Genomic DNA, 22,196 nt, shown 5'->3' on the forward strand with positions numbered 1-22,196 from the left:
AATGTCTTTAAAAAACAAAAACACTGCTGGAATTGAGGTGTGCTGCAGTGGCTCTGCAGTCTGGATCGGAAAGAGGTGTCTCAGCAGTATAGTCTTCCCATCTGTGCACGAGGTCTGACTCTCCACTGATGAGCTTTTCAATTTCTCTCAGAAATGTTCTGTAGGTCTTTTTCTTGTTTGTGCCTCTTGGCCTGGGGGGCTTACCTCTTCTGGACATTTCTCATAAATGGCCTCATATTATAGGTGGTCTTTTATCACTGGCTTCCTTAACGTAGCATAATATTTTCAAGGTTCACCCATGGGGTAGCACATGCTCCGTCCTTCTTATTTTAGCTAAGTGATCTTCCACTGTGTGGAGTCACGACCCTCTACTTCTCCATCGTCGTCTGATGGACACTTGGCATGCTTCTGCCTTTGGGCTTCTGTGAGCACCTGTGTGAGAGTTTCTGTGCGGACACGCGTCACTTTTTATGGATTGATGTGTAGGAGGGCTATTGCTGGGCCACATGGCGACTTCATGTTTGACTTTTGGGAAACTGACAGAAGTTGCTGATTCTCAAAGCTGCAGTAGTACTTTACGCTTTCACCGACAACGTCTACGAGTCCCAGTTTCCCCACAGCCTCTCCGGTTGTCTGTCTTTTCTATCACAGCCATTGTACTGCCTGGGAAGTGGTATCTCACTGTAGTTTTGATTTGCATCTCACGGGCTGATGGCTGATGACATTAAGCACCTTTTCATACGCTTTTCTGACACGTGCAGATCTTCTCTGGAGAAATGTCTGTTGAGCTTCTTTGCCCATTTTAAAATTGGACTTTTGAGTTTTTATTATTGAGTTGTAGGTATTCTTTATGAATTCAAGCTCCTTCTCAGATTATATGAGATATCTAAATATTTTTTCCCACATTATGGATTTTCTTTTCATTTTCTTGATGAGATCCTTTGATATATAAAAGTTTTAAATTTCTATAGAGTCAAATTTATCTGTTGTTTCCACTGGTCGTTTGTGCTTGGTGTTATATCAAAAACTTACTGCCTAGGGCACTTCCCTGGCCATCTAGTGGTTAAGATCCTGAGTTTGCACTGCAGGGGGCTTGGGTTTGATTCCTGTTTGGAGAACTAAGATCCAGCATGCTACAGGGTCAAAAGACAAACAAAAAAATTATTGCCTAATCTAAGGTCATGAATATTTACATTTTCTTCTAAAACACATTTGGTATTTGATCCATTCTGAGTTAATTTATGTGTACAGTGTGAGGTAGGGGTCTAATTTCACTCTTCTGCAGATGGATATGCAGTTTCCCCAGCACCATTTGTTGAAAAAACTGTTCTTTTCCCTACTGAAAAGAACAACATCCTTGTCAAAAATCAGTGGACCATAATTATAACCATATAACTAAGGTAATATGTGCTTATTTTTGGACTCTCTGTTCTATTTTATCCAACTATATGTCTGTCCTCATGCCAATATCACATTGCTTTGATTACTGTAGCTTTGAGGCAAATTTTGAAAGGGAAGTGTGATTTCTCCAGTTTTGTTCATTTTTTTCAAGATTGCTCTGAGTATTCTGAATTCCTTAATATCCATATGAATTTTAGGATTGATTTATTAATTTCTGCAAAGAATCTAGGTGGAATTTTTATTGAGATTGAATTTGCAGATCAATTTGAGTATTGTTGTCTGAACAATATTAAATCTTCCAATCCATGAACATGAGATGTTTTTCTATTTATTTAGTTCTTTAATTTTTTTTAACAGTGCTTTGTAATTTTCAGAATATAAATTTGTCATGACTTTTGCTAAATTTATTCCCAAGTTTATTCTTTCTGATACTATTTAAATGGAACTCTTAATTTTCAGATTATTATAAATGTATATAAATATAATTGACTTTTGTATATTGGCCTGTATCTCACAAACTTGCTGAACTCGTTTACTGGCTCTCATAGTTTTTTAGTGGATTTCTTGAGAGCATGTCACCTGCACACAGAGTTTTGCCGCTTTCCTTTGAATCTTGCTTTTGTTTCATTCTTGCTTTACTGTCCGGGCTAGACTCTCAGATACAATGCGGAATAGAGGTGGGGAAGGGGGACATGGTTATTCACCTTATTTCTTAAGTGATAAAACTTGGCATCAATTTAGCCCTGTGCTTCTCAAGCATCAGTGTGGGGAATACATAACCAGTCCTCAAAACCGTCTCAAAGTTTGCAAAACTGTCAAAGCCAAGAGGGGCCTAAGGCAATATGATGACTAAATATAATGTGGTGTCCAAGAGAGGTCCTGTAACAGCAGATCATTGTGTAAAAAATAAGAAAATCTGAATAGAATACAAATTTTAAGTGACAATAACATATTGGTTCACTAATTGTGACATATTTATCATGTTCAGTTCAGTTCAGTCGCTCAGTCGTGTCTGAGTCTCTGCGACCCCATGAATCACAGCACGCCAGGCCTCCCTGTCCATCACCAACTCCCGGAGTTCACTCAAACTCATGTCCACAGAGTCGGTAATGCCATCCAGCCATCTCATTCTCTGTCGTCCCCTTCTCCTCCCACTCCCAATCCTTCCCAGCATCAGAGTCTTTTCCAGTGAGTCAACTCATCGCATGAGGTGGCCAAAGTATTGGAGTTTCAGCTTTAGCATCAGTGCTTCCAATGAACACCCAGGACTGATCTCCTTTAGAATGGACTGGTTGGATCTCCTTGCAGTCCAAGGGACTCTCAAGAGTCTTCTCCAGCACCACAGTTCAAAACCATCAATTCTTCAGTGATCAGCCTTCTTCACAGTCCAACTCTCACATCCATACATGACCACGGGAAAAACCATAGCCTTGACTAGACGGACCTTGGTTAGCAAAGTGATGTCTCTGCTTTTTAATATGCTATCTAGGTTGGTCATAACTTTCCTTCCAAGGAGTAAGCGTCTTTTAATTTCCTGGCTGCAATCAGCATCTGCAGTGATTTTGGAGCCCCAAAAAATAAAGTCTGACACTGTTTCCCCATCTAGTTCTCTATAATTGTGTTAGTGTGTTTTGATACAAATATGTCACTTGCCATGACTGAATTTTACTGTGCTTCTTTAATATAATGATTCATGTTTTTCGTCAATTTGGAAAATAATTATCAGCTTTTATTTCTTCAAAAATTATCTCCATATGTGTTTTGACATCTTCTTCCAGAACTACAGTTAGACCAGTGTGGAGTATTTTGTTATGAGCTGTCTGTTATCCTCTTTCTCATTGCCCTTACCTGGGATGAATTCTGAGTCATTCATTCAGATTTATCTTCCAATTTAACATCCTTCAACTTATGTCTAATCCACTGTTGAATGAATCCATTGAGTTTTAAATGTTTTATGTTTCATTTCCAGTGACAGTTGCTCTGTCGTGTCAGACTCTTTGCGACCCCATGGACTATACCATCCGTGGAATTCTCCAGGCCAGAATACTGGAGTGAGTAGCCTTTCCCTTCTCCAGGGGATCTTCCTAACCCAGGGATCGAACCCAGGTCTCTTGCATTACAGGCAGATTCTTTACCAGCTGAGCCACCAGGGAAGCCCTTCATTCCTAGTAGTTCAACTAAATTCATTTACAGTCTTCTCCTTTACAAACAATAAGTCTCACTTGTAAATTCTCTCTCACTTCATAGTCATTTTCAACACAGTTACTATCAATATATATTCTTTATTGAATAATTCCAATGTCCTAAGTCCTTTGGGTTCTAATTCTGCTTTTGCTTATGTTGATTTATTCATAATGGCTTATTTTCACTTGTCTTACAATTTTGAATTGTGAGATGGTGTTTCAAAGACTGGGTTTTATCTGTGGGAATTCTGCAAGGCGTTGGAGGCAAGACGCCCAGAGAAGGTTGTGTTTGTTCATGCCAGGCCCAGACACAGCCAACCTGGGGCCAGGGCCTTAACGTTTCTCTGCATGGACTTCCCCAGAAAGCACAAGACGAGGACCTGAGGTTACAAACGTGCAGCGGACGGTTTTCCTGATCCGAGGAGGTTCCCCTGCCAGTATCTGCCATGGTGGGGTGTGCCCAGAGATGTGCTCGCTAAGCAGAGCCGTGGGGAGGCGGGGGTCACGCAGTGCCAGCCTGTGCAGCCCAGGGCGTGCCCCACTCCTGAGGGTCTGCTGGGACCGAGGCTTGGGCTGGGTAGGCTCAGCAGACTCCTTGGGGCAGTGTCGCCCCCACGCTGGAGTGTGGCTTCATTTCTCACCTGAGGTTTCCCTTTCCTTTCTCGAGCCCTCAGGTGCCTGAGGTCTCAGCTGGAAGAGTTACAGGTGGAGGGTTTTCCTCGGGATATGGGTCTGTCGGAGCAGGTGCAACCAGCGATCCACTCAGGGCCTGTTTGGGAGTGGGTGTGCCCATCCACAGCTGCCACGAACTCGCACCAGCCTGTTTAGTGAGAGCTGCCCCGCTAAAGGTGCCCACCTCAGGGCAGCCCGCAGCCCATGGCTGGGAGGCAGGGAATATCAGCCCAGACCACCTGTCATTGGAGAAACAGCTCTCTGAGGCCTGGGACCCCAGGATCAGGCCGCAGGAGGCTTTGCAGAGACCGCACCTTCACCCAGTGGCTCTCCCCGATTCTTTCTGCACACCCTCCCTGGGAGCCCCCCACCCCACCAGGAGCACCTGCATCGCAATCTCGGGCTCTGCATCTCGGAACTGACCTGAGACAGCTGGTGTCAGACGTGGTCTCAGGAAGCACCCTGTGCAGCGGGGCCTGGGGCTGCAACGCCCACCTGCTCATCTCCTGTGGGGGCTGGACGCTGGCTGTCCTGGTACCTGGGGTGGATGGCGTTCAGGCTGCGTGAAGGGTGGGGGAGTACACAGGTATAGTGGGCGCAGGTCAGGGTTAAGTCCTGGCCTGTGCCACCCTTAAAAGAACACGGGCAGTGAGGCTGTGACTCAGGGTCTCTGGAGAGGCCCAGGGGAGCCCTGACTTGGAAGTGAGGATGGAGGATGTGTGGTCTCCCCAGGGCCGGTCCTAGGATGCTCCCAAGGCTGGTTGGTCTGCACAGTTGACATCCCCCAACAGACACACTGACACAAAGCTGGGCGGCTGGCCGAGGGCCTGGGGTGAGCGGGGTGGACACCAGCTCAGGCTCACTCAGAGCCAGGGGGCGACACGGGCAGGTGGCCCACACCCCCGTGCCCCCTACTACTGCTAGACGACAGCCTTGCAGGGGGCCCCTGCGACAAGACTGGAGGAGGAGGAAGCCTGGCCTGGCCCACCATGGCAGGCGTGGCGTGTTGGGCTGACAGCAGCGAAGGAAACCCCGGGCTGGAGCCTCGGCCCTGCACTGGGTGCTCCCCCAACTCCGTTCCCCCCACCCCCGAGATGAGAGGAGAGTGGCTCCTGGGTGGCATGGCCTGGCTGGCGGGACAGGGCCTGAGAGGAGCAGGAGTGGCCAAGGTATAGGTGGACACGGGGGTGAGGTCACGCCAACATCTGCTAGGAGCATGGGCAGAGCAGCCACTGGGCCACCCAACCCGCGCGGCTGGGCTGTGGGATACTGGTCACCCGTGCTTGCACGTGGGCTCCCACTGAGGTGGGCCCTGTGCAGGCTGGTGAGGTGCCCCTCCCAGCCGGGCCCAGCCCCTCTCACTGTGCACAGCAGCCTCCCAGCAAGACCCTGGAGGCGATGGCAACCAGAGACCAGCTAGCAACAAGGGGCGGATGGCCACTTCAGCTCTCTGCCCTGCCTCTCGCTCGCCCCCAGGTCCCTGGAAACAACCCCTCGAACCTCAGAGTCACTTCCGTTGAGGGGGGCTGCATGGATCCAGGGCCACAGGATGCCAGGCCCTCTGGAAGCTGCTGGCCTGGCTCGGCTGAACCCCGTGGGATGGCATGTGGGCAGGACCTCGAGCCAAGGACCCCAAGAGGGGAGGCTGAGACGGCCCAACCCCCACAGGCCCGGGACCCGCTGGGGTGCGTGCTGCTTGTCCCTGCAACCAGTCAGTGACAGCCCAGTAGTCCCGGTCAGCGAGGGAGGACATGGCTGTCCGGGGCAGGGTGGGGGCTCCCTCAATTCATGGCCTCAGCAGCCACCCGGCAGGGCAGCTGTTCATCATGGGAGGCCAGCCGGCCCAGTGGGCACCGTCCTGGCTGGGAGACCCCTGACCACCACGCAGAGGGAGGGTTGATGCCCTGGGCAGGCTCATTTTTAACTGCAAGTGGGCAAGAGAGGAGAGCCCAAGGGTGTGGGACCAGGACTCACCCCTGGGTATGGCGGACTGGCCCTCCCTAGGCAGAGCAGGCAGACAGCTCAGGCAGGACCTCAGCGGGGCTGTGGCTGACCCACTCACCCTCCTCTTTAAAGTTCTCCCGGAACGAATCCTGGAGAAGCTGGAATCAGCTGAACGTGATGAGCAGGGGCGTGGCAGGGAGGCCATGGCAGAGACGCTGACGTTCTGCCCACCGACCGCCCCCTTCTCTAGACAGCTACCCTTGGCCAAACCATGTACTCAGGGGGCACAGAGTGACCGACTGCAGGGCCTCACCTCAGGTGTAAGTGACCATCACAGACCCAGCCTGGGTGCTGGGCAGGCAGACCCAGCTGGCTGGGCCTCCACCTCCTCTGTGCTCTGGGTCCCTCAGCCTGGGGCGCTCTCTGAGAGTGTGGCCTCCAGCCAGCGTCTTCACCCAGGCCAAGCTCAGAGCCTGGGTCTGCAGCACCCTTACCTGACACGCCACCTGAGCTCTGGACAAGAAGGGACACAGGACCACGGGGAGGTTGGAATTGCTTTTATTGGGGCGAGCGCGGCAGGCCCGCCGTGGTCAGGTTAGTGTTCTGCCCTCGGAGGCAGCTGAAGCCGGGCGCCTCCACCCGCCACCTCCCTGGGTTAGTGGAACATGCAAAGCTCAGTCAGAGGGTGGAGGTGGGGGTGGAGCCGCCAGGGCCTGGGGTGATGGAGCAGGAGCAGGTGGCACCAGCAGGGCGGCCTGGTTAGCATGGACCGCCCTGGCCACGTCCCGGGCCCACTCGGGGGCTGAGGCTCCCTGGGAGAGGCAGGCAGGCAGCACCCGGGGGAGGGGTGCCCCACAGGCCTTGGGGGGCACTGGGCCCATAGAGGGCAGAAACCTACGGGGGTCCCGCCGTACCTGGCTGGCACGCCTGAGAGCTGGGCAGTGGCAAGCCTTTCACCAGGAAGGTCTGTCTCCCACCCCAGGTCTGGGTCCTTGGGGCCTGGGGTGCAAAGGGGGACACAGAAGGCACTTACTAGGGAGCTGAGGCTGGAAGGCTGAAGCCAGAGGCCTGGGGTCTGGGGGGCCTGGCCTGGGCCGGCTGGATCTGCTCGGGGACCTCACCCTCCCGTGGGGAAGGGGCTTCTTGAGCAGCCGAGGAGAGGAGGGTGACCAGGACTTGCTGCTGCCCATGCAGAGCGAGCGATTCAGTCCTGGAGACAGAGAGGCGCTGGTCCCGACGGCCCTGCTGCTGGGGGCTACGTCCACTGCCCAGGCAGGTCGGGCTGGGGGTTGGGTGGGGCTGATCTACAGGGCTGGGGGAAGCTCGCCCAGACGGAACCCCCTGGGGAGATGGGAGGGCTGAGTTGGGGGGCCCATCTCTGGACCCTCCAAGGCACCTGGCTGTGGTGAGTGGCAGGTAAAGAGGAGCAGGGAGATCCGGGGGATGGAGTGGTCAGTGGGGCTAGACTGGCCCCGTCCCCGGGAGACAGGCTGTCTGGACAGCAGGTATATATTAATACGTTAGTCTAGTCTTTTTGGTTAAACTTTAGGCACCGCTTGGGAGGAAGACACCTTTCAACGTTAAAGAGACCCCAGCGCCTGGGCGGGAGGCCACATGCAGAGCGGGAGGCAGGGAGCAGGAGGGGTCAGGCTGCCGCGGACTCGGGGCCCCCCAGGGAGGACGTGGGCCCCGAGGCGTAGCGGCGGCCGTAGCCTGTGGAGGAGTAGGACGAGGAGGAGAAGGTCATGGAGAAGCCTGAGCCCGTGGCGTCGAAGCTGCCGCGACGAGAGCCGGCCCGGGAGCCGGTGCGTGAGCCAGAGCGCGAGCCAGCCGTGGAGCCGGAGCCACTAACGCTGTAGGGGCTGTAGTAGCCCTTGCTGGACTGGGCGGCGGCCTCCAGCAGCCGCAGCCCCGTGCCCTCCTCCACCATGCTGCGGTCCAGTGCGTCCTTGTAGGAGATCTTGAGCTTGGTCTTGGGGCAGGTGAGGTACTTGGAGTACGCACTGACGTCGCGCAGCTTCTGGGCGGTGCGGGCGTCCACTGTGCCGCGCTGCAGGGCCTCGTCCAGGGGCACACGGCCCGGCGTATCAGGCTCGATCAAGCCGCCCGTTAGGTACTGCACCTCCAGGAAGCGCTGCCCCGCCTCGTAGTAGAGCCAGCCCTTCTTCAGGGCCTGAGCAGCCGACATCTTGGTCTTGGTGCGTGGGTCCTCGAAGCCGCAGAAGGCCTTCTGGGCCAGGTTGATGCGGTCCACCATGATCTTATCCACCAGGCCCTTGTTGACGGCGTCGGTGACGGGGAAACGCTCACCGGTGTTGGGGTCGATGATGCCCCCGGTGCAGGCCTGCGCCTCCAGCAGCCGCTGGCCCGTGATGTTGTCCACCAGGTTGCGGTGCATGGCCTCCGTGATGGACACTTTCTCCAGGGTCTCGGTGTCCAGGATGCCGGCCACAGGGCCTGTCTCCTCCGTGGGGTCGGACCAGGAGGCCAGCTGGGTCCTGGAGACGGCCGGGCTGATGGGGTAGGACGACGACGACCCCACGGAGGACGAGCGCGAGCGGAAGCCGCCGGCGTTGCCCGAGAGCATGTCAGCGAACTCGGTGATGGAGAGCGTGCCGGCGCGGTACTGGTCCAGCGCCGAGCGGTCGATGAGGCTCTTGGCGATGGCCTCATCAATGTCATACTGGCGGCCCGAGCGGCGGTCAATGATCATGGATTTGACCACACCGTCCGAGGACGAGATCGTGATCTCCTCCCACTCACACTCCTGCTCCGACAGCTCCAGGTAGGTCTGGTGGTCGATGAGGCCCTTGCGGTAGGCCTCGTACACGGACATCTCCTTGCCAGTCTCAGGGTCCACGATGACCACACGCCGCTTGCGCACTGAGGACTTGGAGGACGTCTTCCGCTCCCGCTTCTTCTCCTTCAGCGGCAGGAGCCGCAGCCCTGTCTGGGGGTCGGTGACACAGCGCTCCATCAGCTGCAGGTACGTGAGGTTCTCCTCTGTGTTGGGGTCGAAGAAGCCCTTGGTGTCATCCGAGGGGTCAGTGAGGATCTCATTCATCTCTTCGTCGAAGAGGCCGCGCTGGTAGGCCACGTCCACGGGTAGGCGGTGGCTCTCCTCGGGGTCGATGATGCCGCCTGTGGCAATCTGGGCCTCCAGCAGGCGGATGCCGTGGTCTTTGAGGATGAGGCCCTTCTTCATGGCCTGGAAGAGGGAGATGAGCTTCCCAGAGTAGGGGTCCTTGTAGCCAGTGACGGCGCGCTCAGCCGACAGCAGTTTGTCCTTGAACTCGGGGCCCACGATGCCCATGCGCACGGCCTCCTCCACGGTCAGCTTGAGCCCCTTGATGGGGTCGATGACGTAGCCGGTGGCTGCCTGCGCCTCCAGGAGCTCGAAGGCTGTGCCGGGCCGGATGATGCCCTTCTTCATGGCCTGGTACACCGACAGCCGCTCCTTGGTGGCGTCGACGAGGACGCCAGCGATGCTGCTGGTGCCCTCGAGGAACTTTTGTAGATTCTTGGAGACCTCCTCAATGGAGGTCAGGCCCTCCTGCAGCCGCTGAGCTGTGGCCTCGTCCATGACGTGCGAGCGCACCAGTTCCTCCACCGTGATCTGCTTGCGCAGGCCACGGAAGGTCAGCTTGCGGGCATCCGAGAGCGGCAGGAGGAGCAGGCCACTGGTCTCATCGCGGCGGCAGCGCCGGAGCAGCTGAGTGTAGCTGAGGCGCTCGTCCGTGGAGGGGTCCACATAGCTGCGCACCTCACTGGGCTCTGACAGCTGGTCGTGTGTGTCCTTGTTGAGGTAGCCACGCTGGTAGGCCACCTCCAGCGGGAGGTGGAAGCCCAGGCGTGGGTCCACGATGCCACCTGTGGCTTGCTGAGCGTCCAGCAGCCGCAGGGCCTCCTCGGCAGGGATCAGGTCCTTCTTCATTGCCTGGAAGAGCGAGATGGTCTGCTCTGTGTAGGGGTCACGGTAGCCAGTCACAGCCCGCTCGGCCGACAGCAGCCGGTCATGCAGCTCGGGGCCCACCAGGCCCTTCCGCACGGCTTCATCCACGGTCAGCCGCTCGCCCTTCACCGGGTCCAGCAGGAAGCCCGTGGCTGCCTGTGCCTCCAGCAGCAGGCGGGCCACCTCGGCACTCAGCAGCCCCTTCTTGAGGGCCTGGTAGATGGTGAGGGTCTGCCTGGAGCCGGGCAGGTAGACGCCGGCTACACAGCCTGTGCCATAGAGGTAGCGCCAGGCAGACTCGGCCTCTAGCACCTCACGGAGGCTCCTGGTGCCCTCCCGGAGCAGGCTGTAGGACTCGCGCGAGATGACCCGGGCCTCGTACAGGTCCTCGGCTGTGAGGCGGCGGCGCACGTAGTCGTAGGAAACGAGGTTCTGCTGGCGCACGATCTCAGTCTTCTCGATGATCTCGATGATGATGATGATCATGCGTTCCTTGGTCACACGGCCGGCCTGGAAATCGGCCATCAGCTGGGCCCGCTGCTCCTCGGGGATCAGGTCGGACTGCATCACCTCCCACAGGGACATGGTGGAGCCCCCGTGGCTGCCGCCCCCGGGGATGTCGATCTGCGTCTCCTCGAAGGCCCTCCGCGTCTCCTCCTCGGTGTACACCCGCGTGGTCTCCACCACCTCTGCCTTCTCCGGCTCTTTCAGTGGCAGCAGCCGCAGGCCCGTCTCGGGGTCCTCCACGCAGCGCTCCATCAGCTGCCTGTACGTGAGGTTCTCGTGTGTGTTGGGGTCAAAGAAGCCCTTGGTGTCGTCGCTGGGGTCCTCCAGCACGCGGGTCATCTCCTCGTCGAAGTAGCCGCGCTGGTAGGCCACGTCCACGGGCACGCGGTGGCTGTGCACCGGGTCGATGATGCCGCCCGTGGCGATCTGGGCCTCCAGCAGGCGGATGCCGTGCTCGCGGACAACCAGGCCCTTCTTCATGGCCTGGAAGAGGGAGATGGTGCTGCCCGAGTAGGGGTCCTTGTAGCCGGTCACGGCCTTCTCAGCCGATAGCAGCTTTTCGTGCAGTTCGGGGCCCACGACACCAGCCTTCACGGCCTCGTGGACATACAGGCGCTGGTTCCTCACGGGGTCCACCAGGAATCCCGTGGCCGCCTGTGCCTCGAGCAGGAGGATGGCAGTGCTGGGCCTGAGCAGGCCCCGCCGCATGGCCTCGTAGATGGTCACCTTTTCCTTGGACTCCTCCAAGTAGATGCCAGCCAGGCAACCGCTGCCCTGGAGAAGGGTCCGCACTGAGTCCAGCTCTGACAGGTCCTTGACTGATGTCTTGCCATCCTTGAGCTGCTCAAACTGGGAGCTGCTGAGGATGCCGGAGGCCAGGAGCTCGCTGGCTGGCACTGGGGCACGGAGACCGCTGAAGGAGAGCCTCTCCTGCCGCGTGGTCTCCACCTCCTCCACAATGGTGATGACGATCTTGATGATCTTCTCCACGGTGACCTTGCCAGTGCGGAACTGCCGCATCAGTTCCTGTCTCTGCTCGGCCGTGAAGTACTCAGAGTTGATGAGCTCCCAGATGGTCACTGCCCGGCCCTGGAAGCTGCCCACAGGGACCTCAACGGTGGCCTTCTGAAAGGCCTCGCGGGCCTGGACCTCAGAGTAGAGCTCCTGCTGCCGAGCCCGGGCTGCCTCCTCCGAGAGCGGCAGCAGACTCAGTCCTGTCAGCGGGTCAGGGCGGCACTGTTGCTGGAGCTGGCTGTAGGTGGCCGGCTCCCAAGTACTGGGGTTGTAGTAGGTCTTGGCGTCATCTCTGGGTGCCGAGAGGGCAGTGCTGGTTTCCTTATCCAGGTAGCCACGGGCACAGGCGACATCCAGGGGCACACGGTGGCTCTTGCTGGGGTCCACGGTGCCCCCAGTGGACAGCTGGGCATCCAGTAGACGCAGGCCCTGCTCCCTGGGAATGAGGCCCTTCTTCAGGGCCTGGAACAGGGACACGCTCTGCCCCGAGTAGGGGTCCTTGTAGCCAGTCACAGCCTTCTCGGCCGACAGCAGCTTCTCATGCAGCTCAGGGCCCACCAGGCCGGCACGCACCGCCTCGTCCACAGTCAGCCGTGTGCTGGTGGCAGGGTCGATGATGTGCCCAGTGCCAGCCTGGGCCTCAAGCAGGGCCACGGCTGCCTCCGGCTGCAGCAGCTCTTTCTTCAGAGCCTCATAAATGCTTAGTTTCTGCCTCGCCTCCTCCAGCCACACGCCTGCAATGACACCTGAGCCCCGCAGGGCCCGCCGCACGCCTTCCACCTCAGCCACCTCCTGCAAGGAGCGCTCGCCCAGCTGTAGCTGGCGGAAGAGGTCCCAGTCGATGACCCCGCTCTCGAGCAGCTCAGCAGCAGGGACCAGGGCACGCAGGCCCTGGAAGCAGAGCTGGCCCTTCTGCTCGTGCTCCTCAATGACGGTGATGACAATCTTGATGATCTTCTCCACGGTGACCTTGCCTGTGCGGAACTGCCGCAGGAGGTCCCGCCGCTGCTCGGCTGTGAAGTACTCAGAGTTGATGAGCTCCCAGATGGTCACTGTTTTGCCCTGGAACTTGCCGAATGGCGCTGACACAGTGGCCTTCTCAAACACATCCCGGGCCTCCGAGTCAGTGTAGACCAGCTCACCACCCTTGGCAGCCTGATCTGTGAGTGGCAGCAGCCGCAGGCCTGTCTCAGGGTCCTCCACGCAGCGTTCCAGCAGCTGCAGGTAAGTGAGGTTCTCGTGCGTGTTGGGGTCGAAGAAGCCCTTGGTGTCGTCGCTGGGGTCCTCCAGCACGCGGGTCATCTCCTCGTCAAAGTAGCCGCGCTGGTAGGCCACGTCCACGGGCACGCGGTGGCTGTGCACCGGGTCGATGATGCCGCCCGTGGCGATCTGGGCCTCCAGCAGGCGGATGCCGTGCTCGCGCACGATGAGGTCCTTCTTCATGGCCTGGAAGAGGGAGATCTGCTGCCCGGTGTACGGGTCCTTGTAGCCGGTGACCGCGCGCTCGGCTGACAGCAGCTTGTGGTGCAGCTCGGGGCCCACAATGCCCTCCTTCACGGCTTCGGTGACAGTCAGCCGCCTGTTCCGCACGGGGTCCAGGAGGAAGCCTGAGGCTGCCTGGGCCTCGAGCAGGATGAGCGCAGTGCCCGGACTCAGCAGCTGTCTCCTCAGGGCTGCGTAGATGGTCAGCTTCTCATTGGCAGGCTTCAGTAGCAGCCCGGCGATGCTGCTGTGGCCCTGCAGGTAGCGGCGCACGTCCTCCCGCTGTGAGAGCTCAGCCACCGTGGTGCGGCCCTGCGCCAGCCGCTGCAGCTCCTCTGTGCTCAGGATGCCCACCTCCTGCAGCTGCTGGGCCGGCACCTTCTGCCGCAGGCCGTCAAAGGTATGCTCTGGCTCTGCGGCTGGGCCGTCGACTGCATCCTGGCCGTTGGGCAGGGCTCTGGTGGCCGCCGCCTGAGCAGCGGTGATCTCCTCGGAGTGGGCCAGTGCGGCCCGATGCTCCTCCTCCAGGTGCTCCAGTTGCTCACGCAGCCGGCGGTTTTCCTCCGCCAGCAGCTGCTCCTGCTGCTGCCGCTGCTGCTCCAAAAGCTGCAGCTCCTCCTGCTTGAGCCGCACACCCTCCTCAGCCTCACGCTGCCGCCGCCGTGCCTCCTCCATGCTGGCCAGCAGCTGCTGCCTCTCCTGCTGCATCTGCTGCTGCTGTCGCTGCTGCTCCTCCCGCAACTTCTGTGCCTTGGCCACCTCGTCTTGGAAGAGCCGCTCCAGCTTGGCCTTCTCTTCCTCAATGAAGCGCTCGCGCTGTAGCAGGCTGTCCTTCTCGGAGAGGAAGCTCTGCTGCAAGGCCTGCGTCTCCTGCAGCAGTTGCTCCTGCTGCACCGTCTGCATCTGTCAAGGGGGAAGGGGTCGGTCAGGGACACCCGGCCAGGCGCACCCTCCCCAGAGCAGACCCCACCCCAGGTCCCTGCCCTCTGCCGCGAGATACCTCCTCGGACTTGAGCTGCAACAGCTCAGCCTCCTTCTTGAGCTTGTCCTTCTCGCGCTCCAGCTCCACGATGGCCTCCCTCAGGCGATCGGCATCCCGGTCGCTCTGCTGCCACTGGGTCTCCAGCGTCTGCACCAGCGTCACCTTCTCCTGCGTGGCGAGCTCTGTACGGTGCAGCTTTGCGCCGATCTCCTCCGCCTGCTTCCGGAAGCGCTGGGCGTCCTCCTCTGCGCGAGCCTGGGCCCGGCTCATCTCGGCCACACGCAGCCGGAGCCGCTCAGCCTCCGCGCTCATTTCCAGCTGCCGCTGCCGCTCAGTCTCCAGGGTCCGCTGAAAGCCTTGGGTCTCCTGTGCCAGCTGCTGGGCCATCTGCTCCTTGTCCTCCTGCAGCCGGCGGGCCTGCTCCTGGGCCAGCTCCTTCTGCTGCTGTAGCAGCTCCGCCTCGGCCTTGAGCCGCGTGGCCTCCTGTACCGCCTGCATCTTCTCCTTGAGCATCTTCTCCGCCAGGGCCCGTTGCTGAGCCAGGTCCTCCTCCGCCAGCTGCCGCAGCCGCGCCGCCTCCTGAGCCGCCACGCTCAGCCGCGCGGCCTCCTCCGCCACCTGTTTCATCTTCTCAGCCTCCTCCTGCAGGAGGCGCTGCGTGTTGTCCTTGTCGCGCAGAATAAGGGCACGGTTCTCCGCCTCGATGCGTGCCTTGAGCTTGCCAAGCTCCTCCATCTGGACGCGCAAGGAGAACAGCTCCTCTTCTACCTGGCTGCGCTGGCGGGCGGCCTCCGTCACCTCCGCCTTCAGCCGCTGCAGCTCCTGGTCCAGGATGCTCTTCTGGTGGTCAGTCTCCTCCAGCTGCAGCCGCAGCGCCGTCAGTTCCTGCTCCACCTGGGCCTTCTGCCGCAGTGTCTGCTCTGCAAACTTCTTGTGCTTCTCCATCTCCGCGTCGGCCGCCTGCTTCTGCCGCAGGGCCGCCTGCTCGGCCTGCGCCCGCCGTGCCGCCTCCTGCTCGGCTTCCTTGCGCAGCTTCTCCGCGGCGGCCTGGGCCTGCGCCTGGGCCTGCGCCTGCTCCTCCGCCTCCTGCTTGAGCCGCTCCGCCTCCTCCACGCGCTGCCGGGACTGCGCCGCCTCTCGCTCAGCCCGCTCGCGTGCCTCCTCCGCCTCCTCTGCCGCACGCCGGGCAGCCTCGGCCTCGCCACGAAGCTTCTCCAGCACGCTCTGCTCCTGCTGGAGGGTCTGCTGCAGCTCCTGCTCCTTCTGCTGCACCGCAAAGGCGTGTGCCTTCTCCTCCGCCTGCAGCCGCTTCTGGGCAGCCTCCTGCGCCAGCTGCAGCTGCCGCGCAGACTCGTGCTCTGCGCGCTCGCGCAGGCGCCGCGCCTCCTCCACCTTGGCCTTGAGCCGCTCCACCTCCTCCAGCGCGGCCTTCCGCTGCCGCGCGGCCTCCTCCTCAGCCGCCAGACTCTTCTGCACGCGCTCCTCAGCCTCCCGGCGCCGCCGCTCCTCCTCCGTGGCCAGCTGCCGCTGCCGCGCCGCCTCCTGCTCTGCCTGCTCCTTGCTGCGCAGCGTGTCCTCTGCGTTGCCACGGATGCGCCCCAGCTCCAACTCCAGCTCCGCCTTGCCAGCAGCCGCCTTCTCAAAGCTTGCCTTGAGCGCCAGGATCTCCTCCTCCACCTGCCGCCGCTGCCGCAGCGTGTCCTCCACCAGCCCCTTCTGCCGCTCCAGCTCACTCTCAGACGCCTTGCGCAGCTGTGCCAGCCGCTCCTCGATGTCAGCCTTGTGCTGGGCTGCCTGCTCCTCCAGCCTCCTCCGCTGGAAGGCCTCGTCTTCTGCCAGCCGCCGCAGGCGCTCATTCTCAGCTTCCTTCTCCTTGAGTGCTATCTCCGCCTCTGTCTTGAGCCGCGTGGCCTCGCTGATGGCGGCCAGCTTCTCGGACAGCACCCGCTCAGCCTCTGCCCGCTGCCGCGCCGCATCCTCCTCCGCCAGCTGCCGCTGCCGCTTGGCTTCCTCTGCCAGCGCGCGCAGGCGGGCAGCCTCCTCTGCCAGCTCGCGGAAGCGCCCGGCCTCGGCTTCCAGCCTCTGCTTGGACTTCTCACTGCTGGAGCGTGACTCCTCCTCGGCCCGTGCCTTACTGGCCAGTAGCACCTCCATCTCAGCCCGCACCTTGGCCAGCTCAGCCTCCAGCTCCTGGCGCTTCTGCGTGGCCGCGGCCGCCTCGCTCTGCAGCCGCGCCAGCTCCTCTTCCAGCAGCTGCCGCTGCTGCTCACCCTGCTCCGTCTCGGCGCGCAGCCGGATCAGCTCCTGCTCGGCAGCCAGGCGCTGCTGCGCAGTGCCCTCCGCCAGCTGCCGCTGCCTCTCCAGCTCCTGCTCCGCCAGCTCACGCTGCCGCACCGCCTGCTCCTCCGCCTTGCCGCGCCGCCGTGCCTCCCGCTCTGCCGCCTCCTTCTGCTTCTCCGCCTCGGCCTGCGCCAGGCTCTTCTGCTGTGCCACCTCCTCCGCCTGTAGCCGCAGCCGCAGCGCCTCGTTGGCCTTCAGCTGCCAGCGCTCCAACTCGCGCTCGGCCTCTTCGCGGGCGCGCTCGGCCTCCGCCTGCTGCTGCTCCCGGCGTGTGGCCTCTTCACGCAGCTGCACCACGGTCACGTGCTCTTCCTTGAGGGTGCGCTCCAGCTGCGCTGTCTTCTCAGCAAATGAGGCGTGTTTACTCTGCAGCTCGGCCTGGGCGCTGCGCTGCGCTGTCTCCAGCGCCACCTGCACCTGGCGTGCCCGCTCAGCCTCCGCCTGTCGCAGGCGCCGCTCCGCCTCCTCGGCCTGCAGGCGCAGCTCCTCTAGTGCCTGCAGGGCCCGCTGCTTCTCCCTCGCCGCCTCGGCCTCGGCCTTCACGCGCAGGGCCAGCTCGGCCTCGGCCTGCCGCTTGCGCTGGGTTTCGTCTTGCACCTGCCGCCGCAGACGCTCCGCTTCCTCCTGGGCCTGCCGCTTCTGTGCCTCAGCCTCCTCCGCCCGCGCCCGCAGGGCCTGCAGCTCGCCCTCCGCCCCGCCACGCTGGCGCTCCGTGGTCTCCAGCTGCAGGCGCACCACTCGGATCTCCTCCTCGATGCGCAGCCGGCTGCGCTCAGCTGCCTCCACCTGCTGGGCCTTCGCCTGGATCTCCGCCTCCGAGCTCTGCCGCAGCTGCTGCAGCTCCTCCTGGATGCTGCGCTTCTGCTGCTGTGCATCCACCGCCACCTCCTCCCGGCGCGCCACTTCCTCCTGCATGCGCCGCTGCAGCTCCTGAGCCTCGCGTTCCGCCTGCGCCTTTGCCTGGGCATGGGCCTCGGCCAGCTGCCGCTGCTTCTCCAGTGCAGCCTCCACCTCAGCCAGCCGCTCCCGCTCCTCTGCCCGCTGCTGCTCAGCCAGCCTCTGAGGCCGCAGCAGAGAGAGGAAGAGAACCAGAGACAGCGGTGAGCGCGCCGCGGCTGCTCTTGGGACGCAACTCAGTGCCACCACAGCTCAGTGCGGTGCAGGGGTCGGGGGAGGACACAGGTCATGACCTGGCCGAGGGGAATCACGTGCACCCCCCCTGGGGCACTTGAGTTAGCGAGCGCAGCCTGGCCCCACAGTGCTCACCAGCCCAAGGAAGGAGACCCAGGCATCCTCCCCTCTTCCCGCAGACAGGCGATGGAGACAGATAGAGAGCAAAGCAGGAGGTTTGCAGGGCTCAGGAACCACGACACCGCACGGCCCTGCCTGAGCACAGCTGATGCCCGTGGCCTGCTCTGGCCCCGCACTGATCCAGCAGGGCAGGTGGCCAGCGTGGGCGTCGTGTAGACCCTACAGTCTGCGGTTCAGCTCAGGGAAGAGACTGCAGGTAGGCCAGACAGAGGGCTCACCCGGGGGGCGGGAGGAGACGGATGGGACAGTGCCCTGCCTCGCTGTGATGCCACTCCCAGCCCCCACGACAGAACAAACCCGAATCCTTGCAGAGCAGGCAGCCAAGTGAAAAGGCCAATGCTGAACCCCGAGAAGGGACACACAGAGCCAGGGGGCGGCCCAGGGGCACACGCCAGCCACCATGGGGAGAGCCGTGCAGCGCCAGGCCATGTGGGGTGGGCTGTGCTGCGGGGGAGCCGGCAGCCCAGGTGCACGGGGTGGGCAGCGCTATGCCAGGTGCTCTCGGACGCGTCCCAGGGGCCACATCTGGGGGGGGTGGTGGGATGGCCTCCCCACCTTGGCAGTCCTACCTCCTCCTCCTCCATGCGCCGCAAGGTCTCACTGATGAACCTGATGTACTGGCTGGTGAGCGTGCTCAACTCACTGTAGCGAGTCCGCAGGTCCACGTACTAGGGGGAGAGGGACGCCCACAGTCAGCCCTGCCCCTGCCCAGAGCCCACCAGGCCCTGCATGGCTTTGGCTCTGCCCACCCACCAGCCCCACCGCCCCTCAGGCTCACCTCCTGGATGACGCTCTCGGACCCCGACTGGACCTTGGGCTTCTTGGCTGGCGAGGCCACCGGCTCCAGCTGCGCCTTATACGTGACCAACTGAAGCTCGTAGTCCTGCAAAGAGACACCAATGGCTGCCAGCTCTGCCCGCCCCACTCTGCCCCTGAACCTGCCCTCAGGCTTTGCCCAGCAGAACCTTGGACGGGGGGCCCCCAGAGGTCACCCCCAACTGCACGTCTCCCCCGGGGCCCGAGGCCACAAAGCCTCACCTTGATGGCGTTGATGTACTGCTTTGCAAACCTCTGGCACTCCTCCACTTTCTCCGCATGGCGTTCAATCTCTTCCAGCAGGGCCTGGAGCGTCAGGGTGGTCAGCGATCAAGGGGCACACCCACACCCACCCCTCCTGCCCGCCTGGCCCGGGCCCACCTTCTCCTGCCGCAGCTGCTCGCGTACGGCCTGGCTGTCGGCCAGCGGCATGGCCTGGATCTGCTCCTGCCGCCGCCTGGCGTCCTGCAGCCAGGCACCCAGTGGGTCCGCGCTCTCCCGGTAGTAACGCAGCTGGCGGCCCAGCTGCTCGAGCTCGCGCTGCCGCACGTCGGTCTGGGCCAGCACAGCCTGCCAGCGCTCCAGCAGCTGGGTGATACGCTCGCGCCAGCGTTCTGCCTCCACGTCCCGCTCACCATGCCGCTGCTGCAGCCGCTCGCCCACCTCCAGCGCCCCCCGCAGCTCATCCCGCAGGGCATCGAACACAGGCTGCTGTGCCTCCGCCTGGGCCCGCAGTTTCTGTTGGGTCAGAGCAGAGGAGCCATTTCACCCCGAGGCCCCGGCTGCCACCCCTGATGCCGTCAGGCCCTGCCAGTGGGTGCAGGCTGGCGGCAGTACCTTCATTGCAGCCTTGGTGGCCTCAAGCTCTGGGAGGGCAGCGGGCACAGCCTGGGCCTCCTTGAGCTGCTCCTCTTGGGCCCTGAGTGCCTCCTCAGCCCCCTGCGTGCTGCGGATCACCAGGCTGATGGTCTTGAGCCTACAGGAGGGCAGGGCCACATGAAGACAGGCTGGGTGAGAGGCTGAGGACCAAGGCCAGGCCCCAGAGGGAGGTTCACGGGGGACTGAGTGTGGGGGGTTCCCACGAAACTTCTGAAAACAATCTACGACCCATGTCAATGTGTATGCCTAAATGAACATCGGAGGAAAAGGTGCCCGTTTCTGGGAGTGAGGGTGGGGAGGAATGAGGCGGGGAAGGGCCTGTGGGGGAGGGGGAGGGGGCCCTCCTAGCACCCTGGGTCTCTGTTGTGTCACTCACGGCCCACCTGACCCCACCTTCCACCAAGAAGCTCCTCCCCTGAGGCTGCCAGTGCCCCCCAAGCCAGGTTCTGACCCTCACTGGACACGCCTCTCCCCCAGCACTCCTCACCCTCTTGGGCTCCCCAAGCGCCCGGCCCCTTGACTCTGCACACCCGCCTTTCACATCTTGGTGACCCCCCCAACCTTGTGGTGTCCTGTGGGCGGGGGTGCCAGTCCTCCTCCCACAACTGCTCTCACCCCTCGGCCCGTCCTTGGGAAGCCAGCCGCAGGCACGCCAGGATGGAACCCCTCCGGCCAATGCGCGATGCCCCCCAGGTCCACGCCTGCTATCCCTCAGCAGACCCTCCTCATGGCTGCATCCCCCGGCCTGTCAGCCTGTCTGCACCCTCCCGCTCTGCTCAAGACCCCCTCGGTCTCTGCCCCCGGCCGCTGACTGGTGCACTCACTTCTCCAGGTAAATGGCGGACAGGCTGCGAACCTGCTCCAACTTGCCCAGGGTCAGCTCCAGCTCTGAGCGCAGAGTGGGGGCCGCAGGGGATGGCTCAGGCAGGGCCAGGACCTTCTCGGCCTCAGCAGAGAGCCGGGCGACCCCCTTGCCCAGCCCCTCCACCTCCACCTGTGCTTTCTGAGGAGACAGAGCAGGGGATAAGCTGAGCCCGTGAGCCCGAGAGGCAGCACCCTTGGGATCCCGGGGTGGGGTATGGTGTGGTGTGGGGGGAGGGGCTGGGGCCTGCCTGCTGCTCGGCGATGCGCTGGGCGCACTCCCGCGCGGGCTCTTTGTCCAGCGGCAGCCGCAGGCGGTGCACCGTGCGTGTCTCGCAGGCCTCCAGCTGCAGCCGGATGTCTTTGAGCTCTGAGATGCAGCGCTGACAACGCGACTCCTCCTGCTCGCCTGGGTAACAAATCCCGCTCGCACACCGCCTGGCTACGGATAGCCCACCACGAGCCTCCCACCACCCCCAAGCTACCCACACCTACCCTGCTCCAGGCTCTGCAGCAGCTGCTGGTAGTGGCGGCTACAGGAGCCATACTCGCGCTCGGCCTGCAGCCGGTCCTCAGGCCCGAAGCCACCGGCGTCCTGGCTGTCCCGCAGGAAGGCCTGGTAGTGCAGCTCCAGGCTGCGGAGGGCCTGGCGCTGCTCCTCGGGCTTTAGCGTGCGGAACTGTGGGCGGGCGGGCGGGCAGGCGGGGGTGAGCGTGGCCGCGGGGAAACCCACACTCCACCCACCCAGAGCACTCAGTGGGGCCGCCATACCACGACCAGGGACCAGGGGGTGAGCATAGCTGCAGAGAGGTCCCACACCCCACCAGCCTTGAGCACCCGGCAGGGCCACCGTACCGTGACCAGGGACCAGGAGCGGATGAGCTGCACGTCACGGCTGAGGCTCTGCCACGCCAGAAGGCTCTTCATGTTCGTGTGCAGCTGATGCCACAACGTGACCAAGGCCTGGTGCTGGGCCTCCAGCCTGGCGGGCAGGGCACAGTCAGAGGTATCCAGGCACCTGCCCTACCCCCCAGCTGGCTGCCCCAGCAGGACCACGCACCTGGCCACGGCCTCCAGGGCCTCCTGGTTCGGCGGGGGCACGAGGAAGCACACAGAGGGCACGGTGGCCTCACTGCCGGAGCCGCCGAGCACCTTCCAGTGGAATGGCTGTGCGGGGCCCAGCATCTGGCACTCATCACCTTTGTGCAGGGTCACCTGCAGCATCCAGAGTTGTCACCGCGCGGCCGCGCCCAGCCCGGCCCTCCCCGCACCCAGCCCGCCCGGCCAGGCCCTCACCTCCACTTGCTTGTAGTCGCAAACGGCCAGCAGCGGCACGCGGCCCCGTGTGGGCTGGGTGGGGTTGCGGGGCGTGAGCTGCACAATGGCCTTGGCCCGCTTGGCCAGGCCTGAGAGGTGCCCCCTGTACTCGTTCAGCTGGTCCTTCTCGTCCTGCAGGGGAGGGGTGGGGGTAGGGGGGTCCGAGACCCTCTGTGAGGACCCCCATGCCTGCCCCAGGAAATGCACACATGCTCCCGCTGCCCCACAATGCCCTGAGACCAGGGGTTCCTTCCCACAGTCCCTGGAATGTGGCAGGGGTGGGCACTCGCCAGGACAGGCCCCTGGGCTTCCACTGACGCCCTCCTCCCTGGGCAGGACCGAGTGCCCCTCCCCACCCCCACCACAGCTGCGTCGTTCAGGGAGGGTGCCATGTCATCCTCTCGCTCTCCCCCCTGCCCTCACCGGTCCTTGTGGAAGGGTGCACACCTCCTCCAGTTCAGCCCCTCTGAGGGACCAAGGACCACCCTAGGCTGTGGGTCAGAGTCCAGTGGAAGCTGCCTGCGCCTGTCCCGAT

At 61.8% G+C, this 22,196-nt stretch overlaps 1 protein-coding gene across 16 annotated transcripts in view; it reads right to left on the reverse strand.

Annotated features, from left to right (window-relative positions):
- Nucleotides 1-6,742: 6,742 nt before the first annotated feature.
- PLEC (plectin) overlaps nt 6,743-22,196 on the reverse strand; it is a 53,835-nt gene continuing 38,381 nt past the window's right edge. For 15 of the 16 annotated variants that reach the window (XM_055432125.2, XM_088844517.1, XM_055432135.2 and 12 more), the window contains 13 exons: nt 21,641-21,793; nt 21,405-21,559; nt 21,200-21,326; nt 20,840-21,023; nt 20,596-20,753; nt 20,308-20,486; nt 19,442-19,580; nt 18,986-19,342; nt 18,827-18,910; nt 18,567-18,671; nt 18,358-18,456; nt 14,156-17,536; nt 6,743-14,058 (listed from right to left, as the gene is read on the reverse strand). In XM_055432125.2, coding sequence (XP_055288100.2) covers nt 7,846-14,058; nt 14,156-17,536; nt 18,358-18,456; nt 18,567-18,671; nt 18,827-18,910; nt 18,986-19,342; nt 19,442-19,580; nt 20,308-20,486; nt 20,596-20,753; nt 20,840-21,023; nt 21,200-21,326; nt 21,405-21,559; nt 21,641-21,793 — 11,334 coding nt within the window. In that variant the 3' untranslated portion in view covers nt 6,743-7,845. The remainder of the gene's footprint in view (nt 14,059-14,155; nt 17,537-18,357; nt 18,457-18,566; nt 18,672-18,826; nt 18,911-18,985; nt 19,343-19,441; nt 19,581-20,307; nt 20,487-20,595; nt 20,754-20,839; nt 21,024-21,199; nt 21,327-21,404; nt 21,560-21,640; nt 21,794-22,196) is intronic. The other variant, XM_088844518.1, reaches the window with a different exon arrangement.

Source organism: Moschus berezovskii, chromosome 16, assembly GCF_049115385.1.
Source record: "Moschus berezovskii isolate FMDL1 chromosome 16, NW_MosBer_1.0, whole genome shotgun sequence".
Taxonomy (NCBI): Eukaryota; Metazoa; Chordata; class Mammalia; order Artiodactyla; family Moschidae; genus Moschus; species Moschus berezovskii.